This window comes from Amyelois transitella, chromosome 20, assembly GCF_032362555.1.
Source record: "Amyelois transitella isolate CPQ chromosome 20, ilAmyTran1.1, whole genome shotgun sequence".
Lineage (NCBI taxonomy): Eukaryota > Metazoa > Arthropoda > Insecta > Lepidoptera > Pyralidae > Amyelois > Amyelois transitella.
The window spans coordinates 4,502,097-4,518,186 of NC_083523.1; the positions used below are offsets into that span (position 1 = coordinate 4,502,097).

General features: G+C 36.1%; 1 protein-coding gene across 1 annotated transcript in view; it reads left to right on the top strand.

Moving 5' to 3' along the window:
• Positions 1-16,090, top strand: part of LOC106131682 (uncharacterized) — a 67,750-nt gene that overhangs the window by 30,985 nt on the left and 20,675 nt on the right. Inside the window, exons 2-3 of the mRNA XM_060949915.1 lie at positions 4,260-4,492; positions 8,913-9,124. Coding sequence (XP_060805898.1) covers positions 4,287-4,492; positions 8,913-9,124 — 418 coding nt within the window. The 5' untranslated portion in view covers positions 4,260-4,286. The remainder of the gene's footprint in view (positions 1-4,259; positions 4,493-8,912; positions 9,125-16,090) is intronic.

The following is a 16,090-nucleotide window of genomic DNA, read 5'->3' on the forward strand; positions in this document are numbered from 1 at the left end:
GAATATTTATTTCTTTTATTTTTTTTTAAACATTGTTATTTTGAGATTAACACCGGTGTAAACGGAATTGAAACGTCGACAAAAAAATATATGTGCGCGCTAAAACCTGCGTTGTTTATATAAAAAAATTCTTCCAAACAGTACTACAATATATTATAATCTTTGCGATCTTGAAGTCGATCTCCAACTATTGATTTAACGATCTAGTTTGGGGTCATTTAAAGATGCAAATAATATTTTTTGTGACAGACATCATAGTTAGTCTATTGCAACTTTCAATCGAAGTCGAACTTCTTTTAAGATTTCTTATTGTTTCCAGACAACAAAACCAGTAACAAGTCAGTTATGAGATTTAGAAATCAAAAATTTTACATGCTTACATCTTTAATAATTTGTAAGAAATTTTTTTGTCAATACCAAATGTAGGGCAGACAGTAAATAATAGCAGGATAATGAGGTTAACGTCGCTCGCGTGTGCACTCTATCGATTGCCGTAGTTGTGACGAATAGAATACTAAAGTCAATACAAATGCAGTCATAGCTCGTATCACTTACGATGTTGTATTTGAATCTGAGTAAGGGTAGATATAGTTAGATTTCGAATTTTGATATGGATCTAACCCACTCTTTCTGAAACGTCGTCAGCGCAAATGACTGCCATAGTGGACGCTACTTTGAGAAATGAAAAATGATGATACATATGTACATAAATATAATTACGTCTGTATCTTGTCACGGCCACGTTCAGCTGTCTGGCTTAATGGTAGAATTGAGATTCAGATTCATAGTATAGTGACAGGTTGCTAGCCCATCGCCAAAGAAGATATTTAAAAACAAAACACTTTTACTAAAAATTAAATATCCGCTCAAAAAGTAAATAAATATTTTACCTTTATTCTTCTGACTAACTTACCCAGCACAGGGTCGTAAACGCAGGTGCATACTGGGTCCTCTTCAGAGAGGATATTATCAAGACTGACTTTTCTTTACCCTCTGATAACCGCGGATATATAACTGCTGCGAGTATCTTCCATAAACACAGATTTTCTCGTATTCAAAAATACTGATATGGATATCGATTTGGATAAAGATATCCGGAACATCCTTAACTTTATACAGACAAGTTTGTAGTTGGAGCACAACCGTTAATTCCATCAAATGTACTAACTAAGCGGTAACTCAAACGAAATATCAACGAAGCAGTTAAATATTGGATTTCGACTAACTTCTTGCCCGAGGGAAACCATCAGTCTAAATAGTGAATGGCCGGTTAACTCAGTTATTTCAAAGTTGGACTTTAACTTAAGACTAGTTGAGTTGTATTTTCATAGGCTAAAGGTTATCTCGTCTTACTCGTAGTTATGAGGGTCGGTTTTTAAGGAGTAAATACTTTATAAGTAAAAACGTATATTTTACCTGAAAATTGTTTTATCTCTTCTTCAGAGCTAAAGAAGCTAATAATTTTGCGGTAGCCATATCGTCAAATATTTATTTTTTTATGTCATCAAACAATTTTTTTGTACGGTACACACAGATACAAAAATGATGTACCTAAATATAGTAACCATATTGAGATTGTTGATACAGTAAAAGTAAACTTAACTGCAAATATGTTTTAAAGTCTTCAAATGTACGTAACAATGAATTGCCATCAGCAGAGATTACTTAATTAAATTCAATTTCAGTATTTGTAAATTCATCCCAGCGGTATATAAATCATAAAATATATGAAGTGGAAAAAGTAAATTTGAATAAGTGAAAGAGTTTGTATATCTACGCTCAAAGTTGAGTCAGATGGTAAAGTGTGATAGTGATATTGAAAGGAGAGTGAACGCGAGGAACATGGAGCTTTATGAGCAGTCAGAAACTATCCAAAAAGGCTCGCCTGACTGTGCATAGGGGCGTGTTGGTCTCGACATAAATGTATGAGAGTAAAAGTTGGGTGTGGCAAAAGAAGCACGAAAGCAGAATAAATGCGATGGAAATAAGAGCGTTGAGGAGTATGATCGGTGTGAAATTGAGTGACCGGATAAGGAGCATAAGGGAATGTTGTGATGTGAAATAAGATGTAGTTACAGGAATAGAAAAGGGTATGATGAGATGGTTCGGTCATGTGGAGAGGATGAATGAAAACAGGTTGACTAAGCAGATATACATGGAGAGTGTGGAGGGAAAGGTCGGGGTGGGAAGACCTAGACGAACATATCTTGATCAAAACAAGGATGTCCTGGCAAAGGGTAATGTCAAAAGTACCCGAAACCGCCGAGCTTGCATGAAGAGTTATGAATGTGGATGAAGCGAAAGAAATATGCAGAGATTGTGGCAAGTGGAAAGATGTAGTCTCTACCTATCCCTCCGGGAAAAAGGCGTGATTTTTGTATACATGTATGTGTATTAAGTGTAACCAACATTATCACTGTGACATTAAGTTTAATTCCTTGTGTAAATCTAATGATGATAATATTATTAGATAATATCTACACAATAACTGTAACGGTTGGCAAATCTGGTATCATGAAATTATTGACACCTGAACTTATAATAGATTCAAATCCCTAGCTAATTTTACCACAAGTAAAAATTTTGATATTGAAAAAATGATAAGGTAACTACAATTCTGTCCTACCAAAAAATACTGCTTCAATGTTCATCAAACTGACGCTCTGTATACCAAATGACATGAAGAAATGATGATGACATTGGCATATATGAAAGATATATAGATCGATAGATGATAAACAATTCAGAATAAATATAATTTTACACAGAACTCGGCGAAAAACTTGCGAAACAAGCACGGAAATACCTTCAGCAACACTCAGAGTTTTGTATGCTTTGTTAGTTTTTCTATTAAACTTTGCAAGTTTTCTGAATACGGAAACTTACGAGTCGAACGACGAATTCAAGGAAAGTATGCTACTTCTTGATTGAATGCCAAAAACTAACAATGTTTGGACTGGGTCTTTGTCGATGGGTGTTATGGATACAATTTATAAGGAACCGTTCAATTCTTCACATATTAAGTTTTAAGGTTAAGGTTATTGAATTCTCTTAAAAATTTTATTTTAGTATTAATTATGTGTAGATTTTAAAGCAGTTTGGTTTGACTAACACATGGAACAAGATGATACTTAACTAATATTTTTTAAAGTATTAATAAGATGACAGTTACTTTAAATTTTATTTAGTTCAATTCCATCATTGAGTCATACAGCTGAACGTGGCCTTGCAATCATTTCAAGATTGTTGTCTCTGTTAACACCATAAGAAATAAAGACGATTATATGTATTTTTCAGTTAGTTTATTTCCTGAGCACGGTCTTGACCACAATCCAATATGGGTAAGGTTCTCCAGCAAATATTGCGAGATTATTCGCTTTATATAAAATACATTCTTGAAAAGCCACCAATACTACCACCATGATTTCATCTGAGTTCTCCTGTTATCAAGGAATAAACTTTAGGTAGAGGTCAAATATGAGTCCGACAATAATTCCGCGTTAAATCTATTAAACTGAGCATGACCATCTCACTTCTGAATTGTTAACAAAAGCAGGCACCTCAAAATTTTACCTTCATTATAATACTACTATAAAAAATCCATGCCGAAAAGTCACTTTCAGCCCAAACATATAATTTAGAATGTCAAACAATATCCAGTAGTATGCAATCTAGAGGATAGAGCCAACAGCGATCCCTGGCGGACCGCTAACCAACACTTCTATCAATAATTCAGCAACAATTTGCCACTCGTATTATTTTATTAAGCACAAATGGCATGTTCCAGTGCTGGCTGGAATTCTCGCAGGAATATGCCTGTTGGGTAAGCGAAGAAATGGATATTACAAACTTATTTGACAACTCCCGAACTATGATCATATTTTTTTAATCCTTAGTATTTCGTATGCATTATTTGCCATATTTTGAGAAAATAAATTTGTAATTATGATGGTAGGTAGTACTAAAATATTATGGCGTCCCAAGTATTACACCAAAACAAAACATTTTTTATTTTCCTCTAAAAGTAGAGCTACACCTACATTTCTTAACTATTACATTCTTTTATATTATATTTTATAAGTTTGTTTTTGAAAAGAATTGGTACTTGGATAAAATATGCTAGGAGCACTTTATAATTGCTTTCGAACCACCAGGATTGCTATTTCAATTCTGAACCAACAGTTTTCATGCATACCGCCCTGAAATTCTAAATTGCATTTTCACAATCGCCTCATTTTCACCATCATCCTTCTTTCCAGTAAATCTTCAACGATGGTCCGCGCAGTATGGAGGTGAAGAAGAATGAGAAGCCCGGCAGCCTGTCGCCAGTCAAGCCGGTGCTGAAGGCCGAGGACGGGAAGAACTCCCGCTCCAGCAGCAGGTCGGAGAAGGAGCTCAAACTACCGCCAGAAAAGTCGCCGAGTGACGACGGGTCCAGGAAAGAAAGGCGACTTTCGAAGGCTAGTGACAGTTCCAAGGATACGTTTGAAAGGTAAATAATGAAATGTTTACACACAGATAATCACACCTCTTTTACCCAGAGGACAACATATTCCTACTCGCCCACGATTCTTGCAAACTTCTTTTGCTTTATCGACATTCATAAACCTTTTCATCGTTTCACCTAAAGCGATGGTGATTGAACAGTTATGTTGGCCTAGTAAACAAGCATGATGGGAGGGAGGCACAGGGAAAAATCCGACCCCGACAGCATGCTTTGCTTTCATATTTTCTTTTTAAATTGACATCAATAAGTACGCACGGAATAAAATAATTTCCCGAATATATCGTTGCTCTAAGTGAAATATCCAAAAATGTAGTCTCGTAAAAATTTGAATGATGTAAGTAGGCATTCGCCAAAAATGTACAATATATTCGGGGTATATTTTGAGCGCAATTAAAAAGCTCAATTCCTCTTTAAAAAACAAACAATAACAGACTTACCATAATACTATCGGCCAGCACTTACTGACTGCGAGTAATTATGTCAGAATGAAATCGACGCAAATCCATCACTCAGTGGATGATCGATTGATGCCGACTGGTAATTTATAGCTCGTAATAAGTTAAGCAACTTTGTTTGAGGCACGTCGGTTTTATCAAGTTGATGAAGCGCAGAGAGTGCGGTTCTAATATTTTATTGCGATTACGCTATTTTTACTTCTTATTCGAGTATCATGATCAAAGACACACCACTGGCTCCTATCCAGAGAGGTGAGGTTGTAACCTCTGAAGCCACTCTTCCGGAGGGTTAGGCGGAGACTACATCTTTCCACTTGCACACGATCCCAGTAGTAATTATATTAGAATCGTGCGGCGCATGTGGAAAGATATATTAAGCTCCATCCACGTTGATCTGTATAAGGTTCTCATATCATATCTTTTACAAGAACTTCCCCGACAAGATCAAGGTATAAACATTCGTCTTGGCTTTCCCCTTCGCCTTTATCTTGCGACGTTCTCATTGCCTTGCAATAAGCTTAGTTAACCTGCTTTCAAACTACAAAATTTTTCGTAGCAAATCTTCCTATAGTTGACAGAATAGCAACTTTTCTAAAGAAACTTACTTTATTTTTAATATCTCATTACCTATATTTTATTAAATATTTTTCCGACTAGTTTCGTTTCAGACAGGAAAGCAAAGCAAATTCAGAGCTACATTAGTCACAGAATCACTGAATCTTAGTAATGCTCAATGCAAATGATAAGCTGTAATTCCATAGCTACTCATGTAAAATAACTAATACAAAATAACTAATATATTAAAGAAACGACTGAGTATTAAAAAAATATACATGTAGGTATTATGACTTCGAAAATTATACAGAGGTAACCACCCTTTACTTTAATGGGTAAAGTCTGGAGATCAGAAAAATTAATGAAATCTATTGGACATAATTTTTGGTTAATTTATCAATAACTACTGCTTGCTTCACTACTTTCTACCTATCCTTTATATCTTTTTACTATTTATAGTGAAATATGCTATAGAATCTATTTCAGGAATAAGGGAAAAGAGTCAAGTCAAAGTAGTCTAGTTCAAAAAGAACATTTTACATTTTCATTTATATTTTGAAACTAGCTGTGCCTGCGACTTCGTCCGCGTGGAATAGTTATTTTGGGCATCATTGAAGCCCTCAAGGATGCTCCTTCCACGATTTTTTCACATTTTCCATTATTTCTTCGCTCCTAATAGTTTAATAGTTGCATCTAGACGTTATATAGCCTAAAGCCTTCCTCGATAAATGGTCTATTCAATACAAAAATAATCTTTCAAATCGAACCAGTAGTTCTTGAGATTAGCACATAAAAAAAAAACAAACAAACTCTTCAGTTTTATAATATTAGTATAGATAAATCTAGGTGCCTATTTAAACTAAAAAAATATTCTAATAGAATTATAAAAAGAAATATGTACCTACAACTTACAAAAGAAAAAGATATGAAAATAAAGTTGAAACGCCTGTGCAATACTGTCTTGCCGTCGTCGGGTCTTCCTATACTCCCTTAGGGAGTCGGAGTAGATTGGTCAGGGCTTTTGGCCCTCTTCAATGGCATCATCGCTGCCTACGACTGTAGGCAGGTCGATGGGGCGGCCGTGACGGCCTGGGTCTTCACGTCTTCATACACTGGGAGTTCCCATCAGCGGCGGCGTCGTCACTGATTGACATCAGCCGCAAGGCAGCGAGGGGAGGGTTTCACCCGACGGCCCGGAGGGAGCGGAGTGGAGCGGCGCGATGCCGCGCAGGTGGCTGTGTGATGACGCGTCTGTCCTCTCGAATATCTAGGTTCTCTCACTTCAAGTCCCTGAGCATCGTCGAGTTCCTCACGTAGCGCGGGGCTCCGACGACTGCTCTGAGACTTTGGTTCTCTTGGGCTCTGAGTCTTCTCCTGTTGGTCTCAGAGCAGAATGCGTACCACGCCAGGGCCGCGTACGTGAGGCGGGATCTGACGTACGTTTGGTAGATCCCGAGCTTCGTCCTCAGGGGGAGGCTGGAGGAGAGAACTACGTGAAGTCTCCCCCTGGCTGCCTTGGTCATGAAGCTTGCGTTCGCCTCCCGCCCCTTTTCTACCCTGCCTCCGCTAGCCGCGTCGAGCGCGGCAACCGTTACGCAAAAAAATTCCTTATAGCATGATTCAGTATTTACGCGCGATGGCTTGTTAGGGTATTTTATTTCATGTATAAGTTTGGTGTTTCTATACCGATTTCGATGATTCTTTTTTTATTGAATAGGTACTTATATAAACTTTTAAGAATTACGAATGACTGTGAGTGTTATTGGTATTATAAACATCAGAGTAAAGAAATATAATCAGAAATCTCCGAACTGCTAAACTATTAGGCATTACACGTGTCATTGTGAGTCAACCATAAAAGATAGACTGATGCTGTCTTGGGATATTTTTTTAATAATTTTATGTAGTATGTTTCCGTTATACATGGTTTGCTGTATCTTTAATCATTAAGGCTGCACACGCGACGGAAGCTTAAAAAATCAAGTAACTTCTCCCGTTTTCCCAACATTTCCTTTCACTGCTCTTCTCCTAGTGATTGTAGCGTAATAAAAAGTATACTATAACCTGCTCAGGAGTATGAAGAATAACTGTACCAAGTTTCGTTAAAATCCGTCAAGTAGTTTTTGTTTCTATAAAGAACATACAGACAGACAGACAGACAGACAGACAGACAGACAGACAGACAAAAATTTTACTAATTGCATTTTTGGCATCAGTATCAATCACTAATCACCCCCTGATAGTTATTTTGAAAATATATTCCATGTACAGAATTGACCTCTCTACAGATTTATTATAAGTATAGATATAGATGACATGCAAATTCGACGATGGATTGGTACCTTACTCGATGCGAATGCAAGTACCCTTTTGTAAACCGTACAAACGTTCCTCGTTGCATTCCATTACCTCATTCAGTCATATTGCAGGGGAGATCTAAGCTTCTTTTTTATTACAGTAAATAAAATCTCTATATTTTTATATGCTGTTTATAAAACAAAATACAATTAAACCTTGCATTTGAAGAATACTTAGTTAGGTACTATTGTACACCACTTCTGCAAACACTTCCTTGATCATAGAATCAGTCGTTGATAGTGATTGCAACTGCCTCTCTTTTTAGAAGAAAATACATTAATACGGAAAATCAACAAAGGTGAAAACAATAAATAATGACGATATTATGACGTATGTGTTGTCAGGATACGTCTGACGTAACTGAAAACCTGGCGAAATCTTCCCGCCTCAGAACCTGAAATCCTAAATCGCGCAAATTAAGTTTTAAGGGATATGGATGGCGGTCGGACTCGAAACATACACCTGCTTTCTTGTTATTGAAATTGCATTGTTTTATTTTGTTTATCACTGCAATGAGAAAATACGCAGGCGAAACACTACCGAAGAGAAACGTCACGATTCTGCCCATGCAACAAAATCACTGAAACCGGGCAAAAAACGAATAGCAGAATCTGATTGCAAAGCCGGGAAAAACTTTTTGTGCTATTGCTCGAATAAAAATGTTGACACACATCCACAATTTTAAAATTACCTATATAAAGCTAATATACATAAATAGAAGCGAAAGTTACCCGGCTGATAAATCTCTCTCACAGACGACAACCACTTAGAAGGAGTTTGGACATAGTACATATATACTCGTATGATAATAAATGATTATGAAGGCATTCCGTTTAAATCCCCGCAAGAGTCCTAGTTAAAAGCTGCAAATAGAACTAACTTGTATTGAGAACAACTGCTCTTTAGAATTTGCGAATGGCAAATTACTTCTTGCGATCTACTTCCACTCTTAATGTTTGATCCATTACAAACCCACATCATATTCCCCTAGCTAAATTTTACTTGACTATTATACAAATGTTTCTATTTCTCCACAGACAAGACTCCAAAGCCGGTTCCCTCACAAGTCCAAAAGTCTCTCGCAAGTACTTCACGAACTGGAAACAGGCATGTGATAAGACAAAGGACAAAACCAAGGAGTTGCTAAAGAGGTGGAGGACACTGCCCGAGGCTGAAGCGGGAGAGGCGCAGATGCAGGCAGGAAACAGCGACGAGGAGAAGAACCGTGGGTGGAGTGTGCATGTTTGGAGTGAGTACTTATCTATTTGACGGCCTCTATGGCGCCGCGGTAGTACGCTTGTCTGTGACACCAGAGTTCCCGGGTTCGAATCCAGGGTATGATGAAAAAATAACTTTTTCTGATCGGCCTGGGTTTTGGATGTTTAACTATATAAGTTTTTATTATAAAATATAGTTTCGTTAAGTTAGAATCTCGTAACACAAGTCTCAAACTTACTTCGAGGCTAACTCAATCTGTGTAATTTGACCCATATATAGGTATTTATATTAATTTATATATAAATCAAGAAGTACATGTTGAAACTATCGTATCGCTATGATACAACTTGCTATGGATATTTTTTTTTTTTTGTAGTTTCCTAAGAATTAGAAAATTGGTCTATGTCTGAAAAATCATAAGGTATTGAATTTAACAAATCATCTACGAAAAAAAATTATTTCTGGTGTAATTCTTGTGAAGAGGAGGCCGCCTCCTTTAATATATTTATGCGACCCGTCCGACCTCTGCAATATTGACAGGGGAACCTTACCCATATTGGATCATATTAAAAATTGTTTTAATAAGGGAATTTAGGAGTGTCAAATATATTGTACTTCGCTGCATTTACCCGACTAACCGCAATAACCGTATAAATATTGCGTATTATAAAAACAAGACCAGGTAATTGTGATCTTTTCACTGTACGAATATGTGAGAGATATGCACCATTGAGGATTATTTTCCTCTGTGCTACTATCTGAATGTACTTAAACTTTCCCTAAAAACACATTTACATAGTGCAACAAAGTGTACCCAATATTTGTTCATAAAAACTTCACTATTACACTATGGAATATCGAAAATAATTCGCTGAAATTTCAATTTCAACTCGTTGGAAGTTTGAATCATACGTTAATTCCTAAAAGCGGGATGCCTATAACTCATTCGTCAAATAATATAGTGTTGTGAAATATGTCATCGATAATCGCCACCAATTTATTTTACAGAATGATTAAATTATACTCGTTAATCTAAATTAATAGGTATGAACATTTAATTACGATTTTTTGGGAAATCTAAACATATAAATAGTATACAAATCTACTAGCTTGTTTTAAAATTTTTTGGACGTACTGCGATGTATATACTAACATCGCTTTTATTTCCAAATAAAAGTCCTCCGAAGCATATTGCTAAAACACACATATCACGCCTTAATTCCTTACGGATTAGACAGGACCAAAGCTCTGAAGAATCAAATGCCACATTTAACTGGACGGCTATCGATATCGATAATCTATTGATAGCCACTATCGTAGCCCTAATAACAAAGGGGTTAGCGCACACAATTTACTTCCTCTATCGCCTCGTTGACGGCATCACGGCACGCGAAAACCTCTTCAAAGTACATACATACATACATAAACTCACGCCTCTTTCCCGGAGGGGTAGGCAGAGACTACCTCTTTCCACTTGCCACGATCCCTGCATACTTCCTTTGCTTCATCCACATTCATAACTCTCTTCATGCAAGCTCGGCGGTTTCGGGCACTTTTGACCTGACCCTTCACCAGGACGTCCTTAATTTGATCAAGATATGTTCGTCTAGGTCTTCCCACCCCGACCTTTCCCTCCACACTCTCCTTGTATATCTGCTTAGTCAACCTGTTTTCATTCATCCTCTCCACATGACCGAACCATCTCAACATACCCTTTTCTATTCCTGTAACTACATCTTCTTTCACATCACAACATTCCCTTATCACGCTGTTCCTTATCCGGTCACTCAATTTCACACCCAACATACTCCTTAACGCTCTCATTTCCACTGCATTTATTCTGCTTTCGTGCTTCTCTTCAAAGTACTTACGTAGGTACTTCGTTTTACAATAAAGGTACCTATCCTACTTTCGGAAATGTTCATATGTTAAGGGGATTATCCAAATCATTAATTGAAGCTGTCTGAGGATACACACTCTTCTTAAAACTCAACTTTATTGGTTGGTTCTATTTCTACTTATGCCGGCTGTTTTTTTTCCGCGCAGATTATAAAATCTTTGTGAAATTACCCAATTTATCCACACCTGTATTGTGGTCAAGTGCCGATACGGGAAGTCTTCCCGGGGAGATGAATTCGGCACGACTTATGCCAGATTTAAAGAAAAACTAAACAGATAATGATTAAGCTGTCACCATATTATATTTCCAAACATAAATCATCCGTAAAATAACAAATTCAGCTCACGTTAAGAATCCTACGAAAGTTTATATATTCCTAAGAAATTTATGAACTTTCAGTTCTTGTTACTTCAGGTAACATATACATACATTCGCAGCTAACCCACTGAACCGGAGTACAGAAAAGGACTGAATACTTCTAGTAAGGACAGAGCTGCGGGCGATAACTAGAATAAATATTTTTTTCTTTACGTGGCGTTAATACCCAGGAAATATTATTCTTTAATTGCCATATATTATTCACAAGTTATCAGCCAAACATCCATCCACACTACAAGTACAGTAACCTTATTTCATTCCGGCGTGCGTTCTGGGATAACCACACACAACACAACACAACTATATTTTCATCTTTCTCGCAAAGATTACATTAAAAAGCTTGCTACAACTACATATACTACTCAAATCGTCGCTTTACTTTTTTAAATGAAACATAGTATAAAAGAAAATTTATCATTGTGTGCTGTGGAATTGGTTTGGTTGGAATTGGTATTTCATAGTATTATATATCAGTGTTATATCAGGTTTTTGTTGGTGCTGTAGTACCTACTGCGCTGCTACGGTTTGGGATTGGGGATTAAAAAGTTTTAATATTTTGTTCAATTGTTTTTGTTGTCACACTCGACTCGCGAATTCAACAGGAAGTTGGAAGCAAATATTCAATAAAGAAGTTGAAAATAAATAAAAAAGTTGAATCGGGGATACCTATATCTCGATACGTTATTATTTACGGGTACGATACATTATTATTTGTGATTACAGCTTTTATCACAGCTGTGATTATTATATATTACTCACACAGTGTTAAGTAAACCATGAAAACACATGTTATTTAATAATTCAGTCTTTACACGTTGTAATGATGTAATTCGTCCAGTTTGGCCCGAATCGATACGCTATTTGAGTCAAGCGGGACTGAAGCAATCGTCGCCGTGCCTATTATTAGAACAAAGAGTCACAAAAGTGAGCCTTCTTCGCTCTTAATTTTTTCTGTATTATTATATCAGCACTCGCATTTTGCCATAAGGAGTACTTACCTCATATCAATATCATGAAAATAATTCAAATTTTTGGTACTTACCCTGTCATTTAATGAAATTAATTGACTTTTTAATATTTCTTACTTGGAATTTATTTTTGTTGCTTTTACTTTTTAAATGTTAAAAAAAATACATTTTTATTTAAGTTTCTTGTTTTTTTGTATAAATAATATACATAAAACCTAAGATTTGCATGGGTTGGTAAGGAATTAAGAAAATTTCAAAAACTTGATTTGTTTTTTTATCGTTCAAAAATACGTTCAAGTTCTACACATTCGTTACTTTGAACTGTTGTTTTGTTTCAAAATGGATCAATGCGACGCTGGTTATAGTTTTCTGACACGCATAGTTCCGTCGTTACTTGATGTTAAGTATACGTACCTAAAGTATATAAATCTATATAGCACACCATTACTTACGAAGTACACATACTTATAAAGCAAATAAATCAATTTGGTATTTCCAACCACGTGATACATATGAAATAATTGTTTTGATAGATTGATTTAACTTACTAACACTATTTGTATCTATTTATAATACCCTACCCTGATATATAAAGCTATCATATTACATACCTGCGAATGTCTCGGAGGATATTCTGTAGATATAGTGAAACTTTGTTAAAAGATATAATTTTCTAACAAAAGTCCTATTCGAGTTACACAATCAAAAGTTTTGTGAACAATTCAGAAATACTGAATACTGTGCCGTAGATTACATCGACCGCGTCTCGCGTACGAACGACCCTTATTTCTTTCTTTCTATCTATTCTGTATTTTCAGCACTTTGTATTTCGTATCCCAGCTCGACAGATGTGATATAAATGAAGGTTCATATGCCGTAAAATCTTATTTTACTTGTATATTTCAAAAACTCATTGCTTTAAACGAGGTTTTCTAATAATAAAATTTTGACTAACCAAAACAGTTACAAAATTTAAACAAAGATACAAAAATTGCAACTGTCAGCCCATACTAATCGAGCGATCAACTGATACCACTTTGTAATATACATTTTTAAGTTTTTGTGTCCACTGTACTTAACATTAAAGTTTGGTTTATGTTTAAGGAGCCACCATTATTTTAAGAATAAAAAACACCTTTTCAAGTCAGTAATAGTTGTCTCCAAATAAATATTTAGAAAACCGCGGTCAAAGCAAAAGCTATTAAAACAATAGTAATAAAATTGGTATAATATTTGGACTCGTGCCTCGCCTTTCAACTTTTAGTAGGGAGTAACCGAACCCAAACAACTAAAATAGTAAAGGTCAGCGTTTTACAGCCATTATCCTTTCAAAGTAAAAATAAAACGTTACTGGCCATAATATTCGTAGTGCAGTTTTATGAGTAGTGTTCACAGTTTATGATACCTCGGGCTTGAACCACGGGTCGCTTAAGTGCCGGCTGCTCCTTTCTAATTCAAATAAACCTGGAAACTGGCACAAAGTACGTCTGCAAAACAAAAGTTTACTCCAACATAAAACGGAATGTAAAACGGGCTATTCAAAAGATTTACATTTTGTTTTTGGCAGAAATTTAGCATTCTGGCACTAATTCATCTCCGAAACGGATCGGTCCAGAGAGGACGCCATGCGATTACCATGTGCGAGTTGTTAGAGGGAAATTCTTCTAAAATAGGTACTTAACGTTTCATCTCAGCCGATTTTTAGTGTTAATATGTTCACAGCGGACTTTCGCATAAAACCTGATCTATCCATAAAGGTATGGAAATGCAGCCAACTAAATTTAAATTATAGTAATGTCACCAAATCGCTGACACTGACAAACTAAATTAGTAGAACTAGTGGGCTATGTATGATGAATATTTAGCAATTTATTGCGTTTCTGAACACCTACGATAGGAGTAATGGCAAAAGAAAAGGGTAAGGAAAAAGAAAAAAGAAAATCCAATCATCAAAATGAGGATGAAACAAAGAAAGACGTAAAACCGTCTGTGTCTTATGACGAGATAATGCGGGGGTTCTTGTCCAAGGAGAAGGGTCAAAAGAAAGAAAAAATAAGAGCCAATCAGCTAATTGAGGATATTGCGAAGAAAGATGTCAAACCTTCAGTGTCTTATGACGTGATACCGAGGACCAGGAGAAGTAATGCTAAAGACGATGGTTTCTATACATTTAAGAGCATGATGATGCGAAATGTGAAATCACAGCCAGAAGTGAAGAAAGGCAGAGTAAGTAAGAAGGGTAAGAAACGTGCAAAAGGCAAAAGGTCATAGGAGTATCTGCGTTCACCAAACCAACGATATGATGATGATGATGATGAACTTTATTAATGGACGATATAAAACTGAAGGTTTCGTGTGAAAATGTTCTTACTAGTGTGTACCAATTTCAATAAAAATTTACTACAATTTCTTTTTGTGTTTGCTATAGGAAATCTATTTCCAACCATGTAGAATTATGTCTTAGACCGAATATATTTTTGTTAGGTCTGACGGATGCACTATATTTAGGTCTAAATCAACATTGTATAATAAAACAACTTTGATTTTTAATCTTTACACTTCAATATCAGTAATAAAAAACTAGGTATGTATTTTTCGATAACCTTTGTAGATCATGGTAATACTTGATTTTAAGATTAGTTTTTAAAATATATGGTGCATTAGGTACTTTAATAATTAGTACATTGGGTTTGGAATTATTTTCTTTAAACGCTCAGATTGAGCTATTAATATAAATATGGATAAATAGGTAAATTTTGCTACGATATTATTTATATACATAAGTTACATGAAAGTCGCATTTTCTTTGCCAGTACCAAGATAAAAAATAGCATACACAGAAATATACATATTCATATCATATCATATATCATACGGGATATACCCTACGGGGTAGACAGGGCCAAGAGTCTTGAAAAGACCGAAGGCCACGTTCAGCTTTATGGCTTTATAATGGAAAAGAGATTCAAATAGTGACAGATTGCTAGCCGAGGATTATTAGCCTATCCCTTAGTCTCCTTTTCCCTTTTACGACATCCATGGGAAAGAGATGGAGTGGTATTTTTTAGTGCCAGGAACCACACGGCTTAAAAATAAGAGCATAAATAACTCCGTACAGCTTTATATTTTACTTTAACCGTATTCCGATATGGCCAACTAACCAATTGGATTAATCGCGTTTACTTAGGGGACGGCTATTTGGGTAAAGACAATCCTACTACTATTATAAAGGCGAAAGTTTGTATGGATGTTTGTTACTCTTTCACGCAAAAACTACTGAACCGATTACCATGAAATTTGGTATGTAGGTAGCTGAAGACCCAGAATAACACATAGGCTACTTTTTATCCCAAAGTTCCCGCGGGATTGATAGGGTTTCCATGCGGACGAAGTCGCGGGCGGCCTCTAGTCTTTACTGAAACAGAACCTACTGACGTCGCTTCGCCATTCGTCGGAAAGTTTTCAATTTCCTCCAACAAAAACAATGGAGCATATTCTCACAAGTTCACTGAAATTCTTTCCTTTTTACCTAACTGGCTTTTCTGTACGTACTACCTCACACATAGTGGTAGTTGTAGCTAAAAGGCTCAGCTTTATCAAAATTATATACTTAACATTTTCTCATCATCATCCTGGCATTTTTGTCTCCACATGTTGTATTGGTTGCGCTCTATCAGTAGAATTTACAGTCACTAATGACCACGCTCAAGAGGAGGTCACATTGATTTGTATACCTGTTAACAAGAGATCT